The sequence below is a fragment of the Diplotaxodon limnothrissa genome, linkage group LG5 (genome assembly GCF_057381915.1).
Source record: "Diplotaxodon limnothrissa isolate DT_005_m linkage group LG5, D_limnothrissa_male_GT1.1, whole genome shotgun sequence".
NCBI classification, from domain to species: Eukaryota; Metazoa; Chordata; class Actinopteri; order Cichliformes; family Cichlidae; genus Diplotaxodon; species Diplotaxodon limnothrissa.
In genome coordinates this window covers 21,152,824-21,167,839 of record NC_140600.1, presented here as the reverse complement: position 1 = coordinate 21,167,839, position 15,016 = coordinate 21,152,824, and the positions used below count along the sequence as shown (strand labels likewise).

General features: G+C 40.0%; 2 protein-coding genes across 5 annotated transcripts in view; one reads left to right on the top strand and one right to left on the bottom strand.

Moving 5' to 3' along the window:
- Nucleotides 1-5,834, top strand: part of ampd2a (adenosine monophosphate deaminase 2a) — a 32,580-nt gene extending 26,746 nt beyond the window's left edge. For all 4 annotated transcript variants that reach the window (XM_085353255.1, XM_085353256.1, XM_085353254.1 and 1 more), the window contains 6 exons: nucleotides 155-281; nucleotides 375-538; nucleotides 653-773; nucleotides 1,513-1,686; nucleotides 1,786-1,896; nucleotides 2,577-5,834. In XM_085353255.1, the coding sequence (XP_085209381.1) occupies nucleotides 155-281; nucleotides 375-538; nucleotides 653-773; nucleotides 1,513-1,686; nucleotides 1,786-1,896; nucleotides 2,577-2,792 (913 nt within the window). In that variant the 3' untranslated portion in view covers nucleotides 2,793-5,834. The remainder of the gene's footprint in view (nucleotides 1-154; nucleotides 282-374; nucleotides 539-652; nucleotides 774-1,512; nucleotides 1,687-1,785; nucleotides 1,897-2,576) is intronic.
- Nucleotides 5,835-6,297: 463 nt separating this feature from the next.
- eps8l3a (EPS8 signaling adaptor L3a) lies at nucleotides 6,298-14,376 on the bottom strand. Its single transcript, XM_085354856.1, has 19 exons — nucleotides 14,312-14,376; nucleotides 14,122-14,195; nucleotides 13,805-13,872; nucleotides 13,555-13,713; nucleotides 12,586-12,735; nucleotides 12,422-12,486; nucleotides 12,239-12,330; nucleotides 12,025-12,137; nucleotides 11,773-11,887; nucleotides 11,057-11,130; nucleotides 10,883-10,957; nucleotides 9,697-9,842; nucleotides 9,373-9,589; nucleotides 9,262-9,287; nucleotides 9,093-9,189; nucleotides 8,895-9,002; nucleotides 8,318-8,403; nucleotides 6,421-6,553; nucleotides 6,298-6,309 (listed from the first exon to the last, which is right to left on the bottom strand). The coding sequence occupies exons 1-19, from the start codon at nucleotides 14,374-14,376 to the stop codon at nucleotides 6,298-6,300; spliced, it is 1,875 nt and encodes a 624-aa protein (XP_085210982.1).
- Between the last annotated feature and the right edge of the window lie 640 nt (nucleotides 14,377-15,016).

Here is a 15,016-nt window from a genome sequence, read left to right as displayed (position 1 = left end):
ATTTAGATCAGGATATTAGGATTAGGATTTAAGTAAGGACCTGTACTGTGCTTGGACTGTTAAATCTTTAAAAAGCAAAAAAGCAGAAAGAAAACAAAGCTGAGTTAAAGATTACAGCCTGACACAACTTACTGTCCAATCCCCACCTTTCTAGTGACGTGTACCACACAAAGAAGCAGCTGGCTAATTTCCAGGAGATGCTGGAGAACATCTTCATGCCTCTGTTTGAAGTCACAATCAACCCCCGTAGTCATCCTGAGCTGCATCTCTTCTTGGAGCATGTGAGTGTCCCTTCATGAGGAATTCTCCGCATCAGGATCCGTACTTAAAGACACTAAATGATTATGTTGTTGTCCGCTTTCGTGGCTTAATAGGTGGTGGGCTTTGACAGCGTGGACGATGAGTCCAAACCTGAGCACCACATTTTTAATCTCGACAGTCCGCTTCCAGCAAACTGGACAGAAGAAGACAACCCACCCTACTCTTACTACCTCTACTACACCTATGCCAACATGAGTGTTCTCAACCACCTGCGAAGGTATATGGATATATTGATTCTTTTTTTTTTTTTTTTTTTACTTAATTTAACATCAAATCAAACAAAATCATAAATGACAAATACATAAAGCTTTGCTTTTTTAATTTGATTCAGACGGCGAGGTTTCCATACGTTTGTGCTGCGACCTCACTGTGGGGAAGCGGGGCCGATCCACCACCTGGTGTCGGGTTTCATGCTGTCAGAGAACATCTCTCATGGTCTGCTGCTCAGAAAGGTCAGGACACCACACTGGGGATTGTTTCTGAAAGACTGCTGTGGATTTTTTTTCACTTTATCATCAAAAAACAACAAAGTAGTTTACGAACTTTGGATTTGTAATGCTGACATTGCATCAACACTTCTGACGGGTTAAAAAAACATTAACAGGGCACCAGGGGTTCTTAGCTTGGTGTGTTGTTTTTGTTATATTGGTCTATATTATATTATGTTTTTTAACCATTAGTGGTTAAAAAGTGGCTTTTTTCCCCCCCCACATTTGCTATAATTGCCATCATAGCAGCTGAAATAGAAGATAAATCATCTGACCTGATACACCACCACCTTCATCATCACCATCATCATAGGGGTGCTATATATAGTGGATGGTGAAAATTTGGAGATTTGTACAGTGAAAGTGAATTGAAGATGTCCTGATGGCCCAGGACCTTACTGAGACACTTACAGCTATGGCCATAGGATTTTGAACACTGACATAGTTGTTTTGGGGTTTTTTGTATAATTTTGCTTTGAAATGAAATGAGTTAATTTTTCAAAGAAGTTACAGATCTAACCCCATATGCTATAAATTGAAAAATGAGAGGCTGTTTTTTAGTTTAGTGTGACTGTGTGGGTGGTGTGCTTTTTGTTTTTTTTGTTTCTGCAAGAATAATCAAAACAAATGTGCCAATCCACTGTAGCTTTTAGCTGTATTTGCTGATTTGTCTCTGTTGCTTTTCACCTTTGTCTGACCTCAGGCTCCAGTGCTGCAGTATCTTTATTACCTTGCTCAAGTCGGCATTGCCATGTCACCACTGAGCAACAACAGCCTGTTCCTCAGTTACCACCGCAACCCACTGCCAGAGTATCTGTCCAGAGGCCTTATGGTCTCCCTGTCCACCGATGATCCTCTCCAGTTCCACTTTACCAAGGTTGGTATGAATCCACACATGGCCTCACTTAAAGCACACAGTGTGAAAGGTTATAGAAGCAAATTGTAGAAATCTCCATGTTTGCTTGTTTGGACCCAGGAACCTCTGATGGAGGAGTACAGCATTGCCACTCAAGTGTGGAAACTAAGTTCATGTGACATGTGTGAGCTGGCAAGAAACAGTGTCCTCATGAGTGGATTTTCACACAAGGTAAACTAATTTAAAGCTCTCTTCATGTATTTGTGTAGCAGGGATCACATGTATATGTATGCACTGCACATATCCACACAATCCATTGCAAGTCATTAAAATATTGTAGTTTGAGCATAAGTAGTATCATTTACAAGTTTTTTGTTGTGGAAACACTTTAAAAATCTCTTTAATTTATTGCTCAGCGTTAAATTATGTAACATTTTTATATAATGTGGTGCAAGACTTCAAAAAATTAAAATCATTGTGGGCGCCACTTTGGCTCAGTGGGTAAGCAGGTGATCACATGCCACAGGGCAGGAGTGAACTTGAGTCTGACCTTCTGTGTGTCCTCTCCTCTCTCCTCCCCACTTTCCTGTCTGTCTCCACTATCCAATAAAGGCAAAAATGCCAAAAAATAATGATGGTCCCACACAGACCAACTTGACAGTAATTAATAAATCTTGAAACAAATCTAAAGAAAAATGTAAAGAATTAAGAATAAATTAAAACATTCAGAGCGAGGTAGGGTGCAGGCACGATGGCCTACAGGCAAGTGGAGGTACAGTAGCTGAGCTCGACTGAGGAAACCCTGCAACAGAGCAAAACGCACACACACAGAGCCACCACAAGATGGCGAAGCGCCATCACACACATACACTGAACATCAGTGTCAACTATGTATTTTCCTCTCATTCCAGGCCAAAAGCTACTGGTTGGGTCCAAATTACGCTAAGGAGGGTCCTGAGAGCAACGACATCCGCCGCACCAATGTCCCGGACATCCGCGTGGCGTACCGAAGCGAGACGCTCACCGAGGAGCTTCAGCTCATCACTCACGCTGTGCGCACGGACGAGCTGGACGCTATCGACGAGGAGGACTCTCTCACCATGGGCTCTTTCCCGGGACGGCGTTGAAATCTGACAAAATGTAAAATCCCCAAACCCGTGGCCCACCCAGCATGACACTGAAGACGTGCTGTGAGAGCAGCATAAACACCACCACAACAATTGTACAAGTATGTCAGCTGCACAGCTATGAAAAAGCCAAGAATATAGTTCTGCCAGAACACTTAGGCTCCACTTACTTTAATATTGCCATGTGTTATTTTATTTAAAGTTTCCCCAAATGTCCATTGTTTGCAGTCTGAGTCAGTTCCATGAAGGTTTGCAGGGCCTGCCATCAGGGTTTTCTGAGATTGAACAGCAGGGAAACGTGTGGTGTATTCCTGTCGTGTCCTGTCCATCAGATGGTCCCTGTGGTGTTTTCTATTAATTAGTAACTTGCTTTCATAGTAGTAGCTGCAGTATTTACACTGACAACCAGCACATTTAAACCTCTCCTGTTTTGCTTAGCCTCTTCTATACTTAGTCATTCTGTTCTTTCATTTGATTACACACAAATAAAAAATTACTGATGTATTTTTGCAGGAATAACACGCTTTGATTGTTGGTGGAGGTTGGACTTACCTGCACAACAAACTTTGACGGGCCTCTTGTTTAATCTACTGAATGCTGCAGCACTAAATCATAGCTGTGTGTGTCTTGCTTGGCGTGGTTTTTAATCATATACTTGCTAAATTGCACTTTCTAGAATCGTTCTTCCATGATTCAGTCAGCACAGAAAGAAAAAAACTCCACAGTCGAGAGGAGAGAAGCAGGCTGATGCAAACATTCCTTGAAGCGAATGGGACTCTTTAAGCAGCGTACGAAGCGACCTCGTCAAAAATGATGAGATGTTTGTGTGCTGAAAGAGAGACACTGTAGATTTTAATCACAGCACAAAAATGTGGATGAGTTCTCACTTTGACCTCACTGTGACCACAAACCCCCCTCTGTATGTCTTAGGGGCCCCAATCATTCTCATTCCTTTTACTTAGACAGTCACAGAGGTTTTTCCCCTTTGCATGCAATGCACTGTACATATGCACCCAGCCAAGGTTTCACAGTGCCTTTTCATTTTTAGCTCTGAGCAGTGCATGCTCTCTTTCTCGCCTGCTTATTTTCCCTCAGTCGATAAACACTGAGCATATACGCGCTTCACACCGATTAGCTGAAACCACCTAGCTGCATGATCAGTGTAAAGTAGCTTTTACTTTGGCCTTTAGGAGGATCTATTACCGGTTCTGTGAGTATGTAAATGATTTTTTTTTTTATTTGCATGTCTGCATGATTAATGGATGGAAGGAGAGAATGAGACTGATGTTTACAGCAAGCTTTAATGTAAAACATCTAAACTAATTCAGGGCTGCTGACCAGCTTTCAATCCAGAATCTGTTTTGTAATGTAGCAAGCAGGTTTGTACTCGGTTCTGTTCACCATGTACAAATTCACAAACCATGCTGGGACATGGTTAAGACATTTGCATGGTACTTGTAGCATTTTTTTTTTTTTTACTTGCCCCAAACCTGGTCAAAGCTGGTATCACCCACCTCGGGATTTTTGTATTATAACATCACACTGCCTGCCACTGGACCTCCCATCAAACTGCTAGCATACTTGTTAAACCCCAGTCGAGTAAGACTTTATGCCAAGACTAGAAGAGAACGAGTCAGAAAGTATCGGGCTTTATTTGAATAACCAGCTGTAAAGTATTAGGGTAGGAAAGTGTTTGCTTTAGAGGTGTTTAGGATAAAAACTGAGAATCTGTCATTTTTCAGCTATAAATCGTAGCTACACAAGTGGAGCTCCGTGGAAATGTCACTGTGGGAGTTTCTGTAAAGAGTGTATTTTTCAAAGGCAATACAAAGATGGGTAATTTTATCTAATTGATGTGAAGGTTTGACACTTCAATTTGTCTGTTTATTGCTTTTTGAATCTAAGTGGACACAGAGTGTCTGCTCTGCCTCTTTATTACTGCATTAGTCGTTATTCTTCACCTGTTTTTATTCCTGTGAACTCTCAGTATTTCAATGCAAATGTAACAGATAAAGTGTCAAAGTTGGTACTTTTTACTCTAAAGCCAAACGTCACCTCCAGCAGTGTCTGTGAACACTTTGGCCCTTGCACTTTTTCATTTGAACCAAAACACTGATGGATTTTACATCTACACTGACGTTAGCCTTTTACTCGCTCGTTTAATATTCAGTTTTGACTACTCTGTAACATTTTGCACTGTGATTATGGGAGTTTTTTGATTACAGTTGCTCATGCTGCTACGGCATTTGTCATCTGAACCGACCCAAAACTTTTCCACCTGTTCGGTTTCTATCTGTTCACTTTTACACCTTGTTGTTTACTGTTTATTATGCTAATTATGTCCAACATATAGTCCACCCTACCTCACAAATCATGTCTTTTTGGAGCCCAGCAGCAGTATTCAAGACTGCAACTCACAGCAATCAACTGCTGACATACTGAAAACTACATAAAAGTCCCATTATAGTTTGCATAGTTCAAATTAATATATTACTCATATAATTAATATATTGAAGCCAATCGTCAGGAAAAAAGAAAAAGCAACAACTCCTTTTACTTCAGAAGCTCACGTTTCTGGTATTGTTGTATTAAAACCAATATTTCAATATATAAAGGAGATTGAGCTCAGTAAATAGTAGCACATGAGGGTCAGAGAGAAAAAACGTGAAGTCGAGTAACACTGAGTGGGAGCCAACACAGAAACACAGCATATATTCAAACATGTCGTTAACAGTTCACAATCCGGATAACATGTTCGGCATCATTACATTACTAACCTCATAGTGCTCTAAGTATTCTGATACTCAGTATGTGTTTGTTTTCAGCTGAGGTTTTTTCTTTGTTTTTACAGCCATGTAACTGTGTAGACATTATGATTATTATTATCATCATTTTTATCATTTTTTAAATTCTGCCTGATTTTATTTCCATTAATCTGTAATCTGTAGCCTTATTGCTTGAGATGGACTGCCAGAGTTTTACAGATTCAGATGCCTCTGAGGTTCACGTGTAATGACTCGACAACAAAATAAAGCATGTTAATTCACCCAGGTTGTGTCACACTTTTATTTACAGGTTATGCTGTGACAAATTAGACTCCAACTTTTTATTACAGAATTCAAGCGATTACTGATCTTATATTACACAACACGACAACACGACTATCTGTGTGTGTGTGTATGTATGTGTGTGTGTGTGTGTGTATGTATGTATATGTGTGTATGTATGTATATGTGTGTGTATATATATATATATATATATATATATATATATATATATATATATATATATATATATATATATATATATATATATATATATATATATATAGATAGATAGATAGATAGATAGATAGATAGATAGATAGATAGATAGATAGATATAGAGATTTCAAACGAGACGTAAGTATGCACTGTAAACTCAAAGCTCAAAGTTTTCAGTCTGATCATCGGTGACCAGTTTTGGTCCTCTTCTGTCCCCTTTGATGTCCCGTCACTGGTCTCACTTAACTGGAAGCCTAAAGTGTTCACAAAAGACAGAGCAGAGTTGTCTGTGCTACATGCAGCATGCTTCTATAGAAACTCCACATGGATGGGAGAAGCGAGTGAAGCAGTGCTTTGTCACTTACGGCTAGCTGCGACCTGACTGCGTTTAACTGGAAGAAGACTCGGCCTCCTTCCTCGGGACACATCACCTTCAGCTCCTCTCTGGTCATGCCCAGAAGCGTAGCGCCGCTCACCACACCGAGACAGCGTACAGTGCTGCAGGAGATAAATAACATGGATCTGTGTTTCTCACACTTTGGAAAACCTGCTTAGTGTGCAGCAGTACACACAGCTGTGTCTTTATATACCTGCAGATTTATATAGCCAAGCTAAGTACCTCCCATGATTCACTATCTTGCAGAGCCGTTTTTAGCAACAAAAACATGAAGTGATCATTTTCTGTATGACTTTAACAGTTTCTCGTGTAATTATGGAGAACTTTTGGCCCACTCTTCTGTTAAGTTGTAGACATTTGTCCATGCACAGCTCTCTTAAAGTACCACCACAGCATTTCAGTCAGTTGCAGGTCTGGACTTTGGATCAACGCCTGTATTTTTTCACTTTCAGTGATTCTGTTGTAAATTTACCGCTGTGCTTGGGATCATTGTTGCATCACTCACTTTTAGCCAAACATGGTAGATGGCCTCACATTAGACTCTACAAATACTGTGGTACTCAGAGGATTTTGTGTCAGTTCAATGACTGCATCATACCCAGGGCCTGTGGCTGCCAACAAAACCTAAATCATCACCCCTCCATCAACGTGCTGTCGGGTGGTATGAGGTGTTTTTTTTTGTGCTGATATGCTGTGTTTGGCTTTCCCAAATGTGGCCAAACATTTTGATCTCATCTGTCAAAAGGTCATTGTTACAGAAGTCTTGTAGTTTGTTCTTAGTGTAGCTTAGGCTTGGCAAACACAAACCATGCAGCCATGTTCTTTTTAGAGAGAAGAGGCTTTTTCCTGGCAATCCTTCCAAACAAGCCATAGTTGTTCAGTCTTTATGCTGTCAGGAACTTTTACATTTAACATGCTGAGGCCTGTAGAGTCTGAAAAGTGTGAGTCTTGGATTTTTTGCAGTTCCTCTGCATTGCATGGTCTGACCTCGGGTTGAAAAGTCTACTCCAGGGAAGATTGGAAAATCTTGAATGTTTTTCATTTGCGAAAAATCTTTCTCACTGTAGAGTGAAAGACTTCAAATTATTTGAAAATGACATCATTTCTTATGTCTTGGCAATGCTAACTGCCAAGACTTCAGCTTTTATAGAGTTGCTCACACTTGCTGATGATCAGTACTTACTGCTTCCATAGAGATTAAGAGGGTAAAGGAGAACTCAGATTTTCACACGGTGCTTCTGCTTTTTGGATTAAATACATAATAACACAGTGCAATCGGTAGCGTGGCTGAGCGGTCTAAGGTGCTGGATTAAGGCTCCAGTGTCTTTGAATCCCACCGCTGCCATGAATAGTTTTGGGGCTTGAGTAAGGTACCGTCTCTACACACTGCTCCCTGTGTGCTGGATTGGTAGCTGCCCACTGCTTACTGGTAGAATGGGTTAAATGCAGGGGACTAAGCAATTTCTACAGGGTTAATAAAGTATACATTAATATGTCATGTTTTGTTGTTCAGCAAAGGTTGTTTTTAATATTTATACTTAACAGACTGAAAAAATCAATAAATAAAGCTGAAATGTATGAAAATTGCGATAATTTTGATAATTGATAACACTAATATTAATATGAAGGAGAACAGAGATGATTGCAGATGTCACAGCAGGTTGATCATCCACATCTGAGACCATTTTTACTCTTTAACTGTTTGTCCACATTTGTCCCTCCTCCCTGATATTTCAGCTGATCTTTCTGACCTTCATGTTTCTTTTTATGCAGACACTGGATAGTAAATGCCAGAAACTAGCACCAAGGCCACCTGCACAGCCAATTCATTACATTAGGGAGTGAAGAATTCTGGTTGTACTCACATTTTACTGAAGCCCTTGTCTTCGAGCCAGGCTTTCACTTCGGCAGGCTTGGACCTCTTTGTTAGGACAGGTGAGGCCACAATTTCCTTTGAAAATGGAACAATAATGTATTATTAGTTTAAGTGTAAAGTAGTATTACTTTAATTAAGTCTGAAAATAAAAATGCACATACAGCTTGCTATATAGTTTAAACTATATGATTATTGGTTTTTGCTCATGTCCGTTCCTGTTTTATTTTGTGATTCCTGGTCTCTTTTACACAGTTGAAAGTTTTACTTCCTGTCTTTGTTGGGCTTTCTGCTTTGTTTTACAGAAGTAAACATCAAATTAGAAGGGCAAAAACACTCAGCAGTGACTCATTACAAGTAATGTTTCTTGTATTTATAGTAAATTCCCAGTTTCCTGGAGTGTGGAATGAAACAGGAATGGGATCACTCCCATTAGCACCTGTGGCTTGGCAAAAGTCTAATCCTGCACAAACATGCTTTTTATTTCTTATCATCTACGCTCAGAATAATTCAGTGTTTGTGTATCTTTAATGTGAACTGTAACGTGTTCGTGTCTGCTAAGTGGTAACCTCTTCATCAGGTTGGTGATCATTATCGCTCAGGATATTACTGGGGACAAAGCCTTCCTCCCCTCTGTCATTCCTCACTTTCCACCACTGCTTGGACTTGTCCAGCAGCTGTAGGCACAAATAAAGCAAATATGGAGGCAGTTAACAAAACAAATGCGAGTAGGGACAGAAAAATCGGATGAGTCACTTTGCTGATACCTGAACTGTTTCTCCTTTTCTCACGGTGAGCTCTCTTTGGTTTCTTGAAATGAAGTCAGACTTCACACGCACTTCTCGCGGTTTTGGCTCCACTGAGCTGGGAAAAAGTCAAAATCAAAAACACTCACTTTGCACTGAATCATTGACTCCTTTGTGTGTTCATGCGTACCGTGTAGGTTTCCAACTGGCATACGTCTGTGTGGAAGAAGAAAATAGCATTGATGTGAACTTCTGTGCTTTTTATTTAAGTAACTAGAAGATACTTGAATGCTTCGTTTACCTGACTGGGCGCAGGTTGCCGATCCTCCTGCCTGGTTACTGGTTTACTGGGTCCAGGTTGTGGGCTCTTTGGTCTGGCCACAGATTTGGGTGCACTCCTCTGTCTGGTCAGAGGTGGAGTGGGGGGAGGTTCTGCAGTGACTTCAGGGGGCTGCCAGCCATCGAAGAACTGCGGGGTGTAGGTTGGAATGTCCTCATCATCTTCTGGCCACTGGGTACTGATAACAGTAAGAGTACATGTTTGATTGCCCTGCTGACATTTAACAGAACACTTTCTCAGCTGTAAACAAAAAGAAGTCAAAGTATAAGAGATGTCTTGTTACACCTGGGAATGTTCCAGGCATCTCCCAGAGACTGCCACAGCTCGTCCTCCTCCGTGGACGCCTCTTCACTCATGAGACGGATACACTGAGGGGTCAGCAACGGCGCAATAATGCTGGGCGGCAGAACCTCAGGACAGTGTGACACCACCTGATGAGGGCATTAACAATTAATAACGAATATAAGTCCAGTGGAACAGTGGTGTGCACAGCCCACCCTGAGCAGGTGGAAGGCTTGCTGAGATGACAACAGGAGGTGTCTGTGCAGTTTAAAGTCCAGCCAGTGAGCAAATGAGAATCAAATCCCCAGTTAAGTTAATTCCCAGTGTTTAAACACTCATTAACAGTTCTTTATGTGACAGCACTTTTACAAAAGCCAAACGAAGAATATCAGCATGAACACCTCATAACAACTGTCAAGCACAGCGATGGAGTGGTGATGATCTGGGCTCGTTTGCAGCCACAGGACCTGGAAACCAGTCACTGAAGCAACCATGAACTGCAAAGTATTTTGAAGTCAAACATGAGGCCCTCTGTGTAACACTTCAAGCTTTCATTAAATTGGTTATAAGTAGGACCATGAGCCTAAGCAGAGCAGCATATTTCTAACAGAACAGCTGTAAAAGAAAAGAATGGATGTGTTGCAACCTCCAAACTAACCCAACTGAAATGCTGTGGGGCGACCTTAAGAGAGCTGCGCATAAATAAAATGCCCACAACACTCAATTAACTGACACAACCCTGTAAAAAGGTGTGGGCCAGAATTTCATCACAGTGATGTGAGAGACTGATAAAGTCACAAAACAATTAGTGCTAAAAGTGGTTCTACAAGCTAATGAATCATGGGGTGCAGTCCTGTGAAAAAACATCTTTTTAACTACGTTTCACAGTCAGGGTGCTTCGGTTTTGAAATGACCTGTGTGAGCAGAGTCGGCTTTGAAGAAATGACTTTTAAAACCAATTTTGTTTTAGTCCTGCTTTTAAGCAGCTCTGTTATGCGTGATTTTTAAAATGTCCTTGCTATCTTTCCTCAGATTTCTTCCTCACTGCCCACTCTAGACTATCATTAATTTAATCCATTTATGTTTTCTGTTATATTTGCGATCGCGTGGGTGGGCGTATGTGTGAAGGTGGAAACAGTGCTGGGAAATTCTAAAGATGATGCCAAAAATGTTTTTAATAGTCACTTACGAATTTTAACGAGACAAAAAAGGAGCGGACAAATTCAGGAGCACTGGGATTGTTGATCTTTCCATTGAGCTCCCCCTGTCAAAGAAAGATGTCGCACATGCTGTATGTTACACAGGAACAACACACAGACCCACAGCATGATGATATTGTGTTAACGGAAAAGGGGAAACAAACCAGCAGGTTTAAGCCGAATTTAATTTTATGGAGGCATTCTTCAAATTCTTCTTGAGAGGGCATGCTGTCCATGACTGAAAAATAAAAAACAAACAATAAAGATAAATAATTAAATAAACATGCAGACATCACAGCTGCTAATATTTATTAGAATAAAATGTATTTTTATATAAATATAGAGCTTAAAGTAAAGGCAATACATTTGTTTAAATACAGATTATAGTCTCTGTCATTTTAGCCAGCCCACAGCAATCTACAGTTATGTAATGAATATAGACCAAAGCTGAAACTCACAGCTAAACTAAACTAACATCTAAAATTCTGTTTTTAATACTAAATTAAAAGAAAAAATAGAGGTCCTTCCTTTTTGATAAAGTATATAGTTAGGGTTGGATCAGGTGACCTTGAATCCTCCCTTAGTTATCTAGGCTGGAGGTTTCTTCCTGTTAAAAGGGAGCTTTTCCTTCCCACTGTCGCCATAGTGCTTACTCATAGAGGGTCCTCTGATTGTTGGGGTTTTCTCTGTTTTCTCTGTATTTTTATGGGGTCTTTACCTTACAATATGAAGCACGTTGAGGCAACTGTTGCTGTGATTTGGTGCTACATAAATAACACTTAATTGAATTAAACTGAATTGAGTTAAACCAGGCGCTGCTGGAAGCTGTGAATTTCACACAATATGGGATTTTTTTTTCAAGTGTGCTTTTAATTTTGACCTTTCCCCTTTTTCTTCTTCTTCTTCGTCTTCTTCTTCTTTGCATTTTTAGCTTCTGCTGCAGCTAATTGTCCCATGAAGATTTCGATGTCCCTTAAAATATGATTCAACATATCCTGCAAGAAAGAAAAAAGCCACTGAGAAAAGAGGAATTTATTCATTTATTCTTCCCTTATCAGATGTTATTAAAGATGCTTTCTGATTTAAGCATGCAAAGAAGAAGCAAAATATACTTCTCCTAAAGAAAACTCACCACATTCCTGTCCAGCTCCGTGTATGAACGAGGTACGTCTTTATGCATGAAGGGCTCCTCATCATCCTCCTCATCTTCAGGCAGTAACATTTCAGGATCATGCAAATGGTCTTCTATACACACAACCACAAACAGATGAAAAAGAGGATGAATACGCCATCATCACACCAGTAACAGTGCATCAGTACCACCATGTGTGCTGTCACAACCTTACCATAGTCAGGCTCACTCCACTGCCACGCTGGTTCAGCCGCAGGCTCTGGCTCGCTGGGTTTAGGGATTACTGCAGGTTTCACTCCTTCATTTCTGATTTTTTTTTAAAAAAAGGTGAGATACAGTTTCACAAAGAAAACTTTAATAAAGATTAAAGTGTATGGACACAGAAATTTTACAGTACTTGATGCCTGAATTCTGTCCCTGGCGAGCCAGTGCTAGTGAGAGATGTTTTTCAACATAGTCGGCCTGTAAAAAAAACAGAAGAAAGTATTAGAAAATCACTTGCCCTTTGCTTTCGCTTGATATGAGTCATGATGGCAGCCATCTCGGCCGGTTTGCCCTCACCCTGACATCATCACACTGGAACATGAAGACAGTGTGGTTGCGTTTTTTCCTGGCCTGGACTGACACTGTGAGCAGAGAGTTAAACACCCCGGCGTTCAGCACAGCGGTGAACTCCTGGATGTCACTGAGAGGCATCGACTCCAGCTCGTCCTGAAAAAGCACAGTAGCAAAGTCATCACAGAGGATGTTGGGTTGTTGATTCACATGTTTTTATAGCTTCTATCATTGCAGGAGAAAAGCTTGAACATCATTAAACAGTACTGTGAAAACCTCTGGAGTCACAGCTCCATGTTTTTATGTTTTGCTAGAGAAACTGAAAATATTTAAATGAATGTATTAAAATGTTTAAAAAAATAAATGGCTATAGAGTACAAAAGCCAAAAACAAAGTCTGCATGATTCTAATGAACTTGAAAATAAATATTTCACATGACCACATTTATTCTTTAACACAGTCTGAATTCTCTTTGTTTTCCTTTGGGGTTTTTTTTAAGTAGTCTTCAGGAATAGTTCTTCATGAGTCACATTCAAAGCTCTTCTTTGGAAGTTTCTGCCTTTTGTTCTGTTCTCTGTCAAAATAATCCTACACTGTTTCAATAATGTTGATGTTTGGGCTCTAGGCAGGCGATGACCGATAATGATCCGCAGTGAGTTTCTTATCCAGGTATGTTTTTACCCTATTGGTTAGTGTGTCCTAATAAATAAATAAGGTTTTAAAGGGTTTTAAGATGAAATGCTACTGGCAAATGTGCATTTTCCTCTTACTGACATACACGTGGTTGCCTCTCCATGTTATTAGCTCTGCCCAGAACTTTCAACCCGCCTGTATGACACATGACAGCGGGTCTGCATTTTACGATACTTTTGATATCAGACATTTATGCAAATTGGCACAAATTTAATGATAACTCATCCAATTAACTCATTCCAGTTTAAATAGACTTTTTGTAAGCTGCGCTGTGGTTGTTACCTTGTTTTCAATGTCTGTGAGTATCATTTTGGTGCCTTGCACCTCCAATTGCATGGTCTGACCCCACACATGACCCATCTCCTCCAGCAGGTTCAAACGGTCCACACAGTCTGTGATGTTTTTCAGGTCCTTCCCGTCCAGGTCACAGGTGAACAGGTGCTGCGGCACAGAAGGATTAAAACAGAAGTTTGACACTATCCAGAGACACGTACATTTGGATGTATAATAGAAAATGTTCTTAATACTCCACCTCCACCCTGCACTGAAAGTTGCCCATCATCTTGTTTATTGATGCTGCATACTCCTGCCTCTGCACTGCTGAAACACAAAGCAGGTCTTTATGTTCTTTGTTCTTCTTTTCACAAATACAATTAAAGGTGGAAGCATAATAATAATAATAATAATAATTGACAATTGAAATATTTAGGATGGAAAGGCAGCAATGACATAGTCAAATGATCAGTTGCATAAGGTCATAAAAGAAATAAATATCCAATAAGATAAATCAGAGTTATATATATATGAAATTAAAACCTATTAGTACGTTTAACAGCAATGTTTACTTACAGTAAATTGATTTTGCACTTGGCCTCGACATATTTGAGAGCCGTGATGGCGCTTCATCCATCGTGGAATAACCACTGTCACAGAAAAACAAAAACCCAAATATAAACCTTTGAACCTTTGAATAAAATAAATGAATAAAGCAATCAGCCAATTGATTGTTGCCCAGATAAAAAATTGCCAGAATACATACTTGGACTGGAGTGAGTCTGCATAGCTGCTGGTATCACAGCCAAAGGGACTGTTATTCCTGAACATACTGACTGGACTCACCTGGAACATCACATGAATCATACACACGTCATACATGAGTGGACTCACCCACCTGTATCTGAAATCAACCCATAAATCTTCCACTTTTACAAGTTTATTGTGTTAAGTCTGAGCTGTTTAGAGGAATGAAAATTAAATTAAAACGCAGAGAATTATAAACGGATCAAGAAAACAATCTTGTGGTAACACAGAAATGTGGTCAGTTACATCACAACTGCACACCTGCAGTGACACATGACCAAACACACTGAACACAACACACAAATATGATACAAATAAAACAACGTGCACTGTACATCTAACATCTATCTATCTATCTATCTATCTATCTATCTATCTATCTATCTATCTATCTATCTATCTATCTATCTACACATCAAAATAATTAAGGGAACACTTAAATCAGATCTTGATTAATGACATATGAAGAATACATGAGGTTCAAATCCTGACTGACATATGATGTGTGTTAGGATGCCTGGGTCGTTGACCCAGGGTTTTTGAGTTTATTATATTATTATTTCTAGTCTTTGGTTTCTTTGAGTTCTGTCTTATGGTTTATGTCTCTGTCTTCTCTAGTTGCTCTGTCTCCCCTGTCAGCTGTATCCCCTTGTCTAGTTCGCGT

What these genes read in the sequence shown, in the direction of transcription:
- eps8l3a (XM_085354856.1), bottom strand. Translation starts at nt 14,376, where the DNA reads ATGTTCAGGAATAACAGTCCCTTTGGCTGTGATACCAGCAGCTATGCA. An exon ending in GGACAGAATTCAGGCATCAA is followed by an intron (nt 12,331 to 12,421) that starts GTACTGTAAAAT and finishes AAAAAAAATCAG; the next exon opens with AAATGAAGGAGTGAAACCTG. An exon ending in CGGAGCTGGACAGGAATGTG is followed by an intron (nt 11,888 to 12,024) that starts GTGAGTTTTCTT and finishes TCTTTCTTGCAG; the next exon opens with GATATGTTGAATCATATTTT.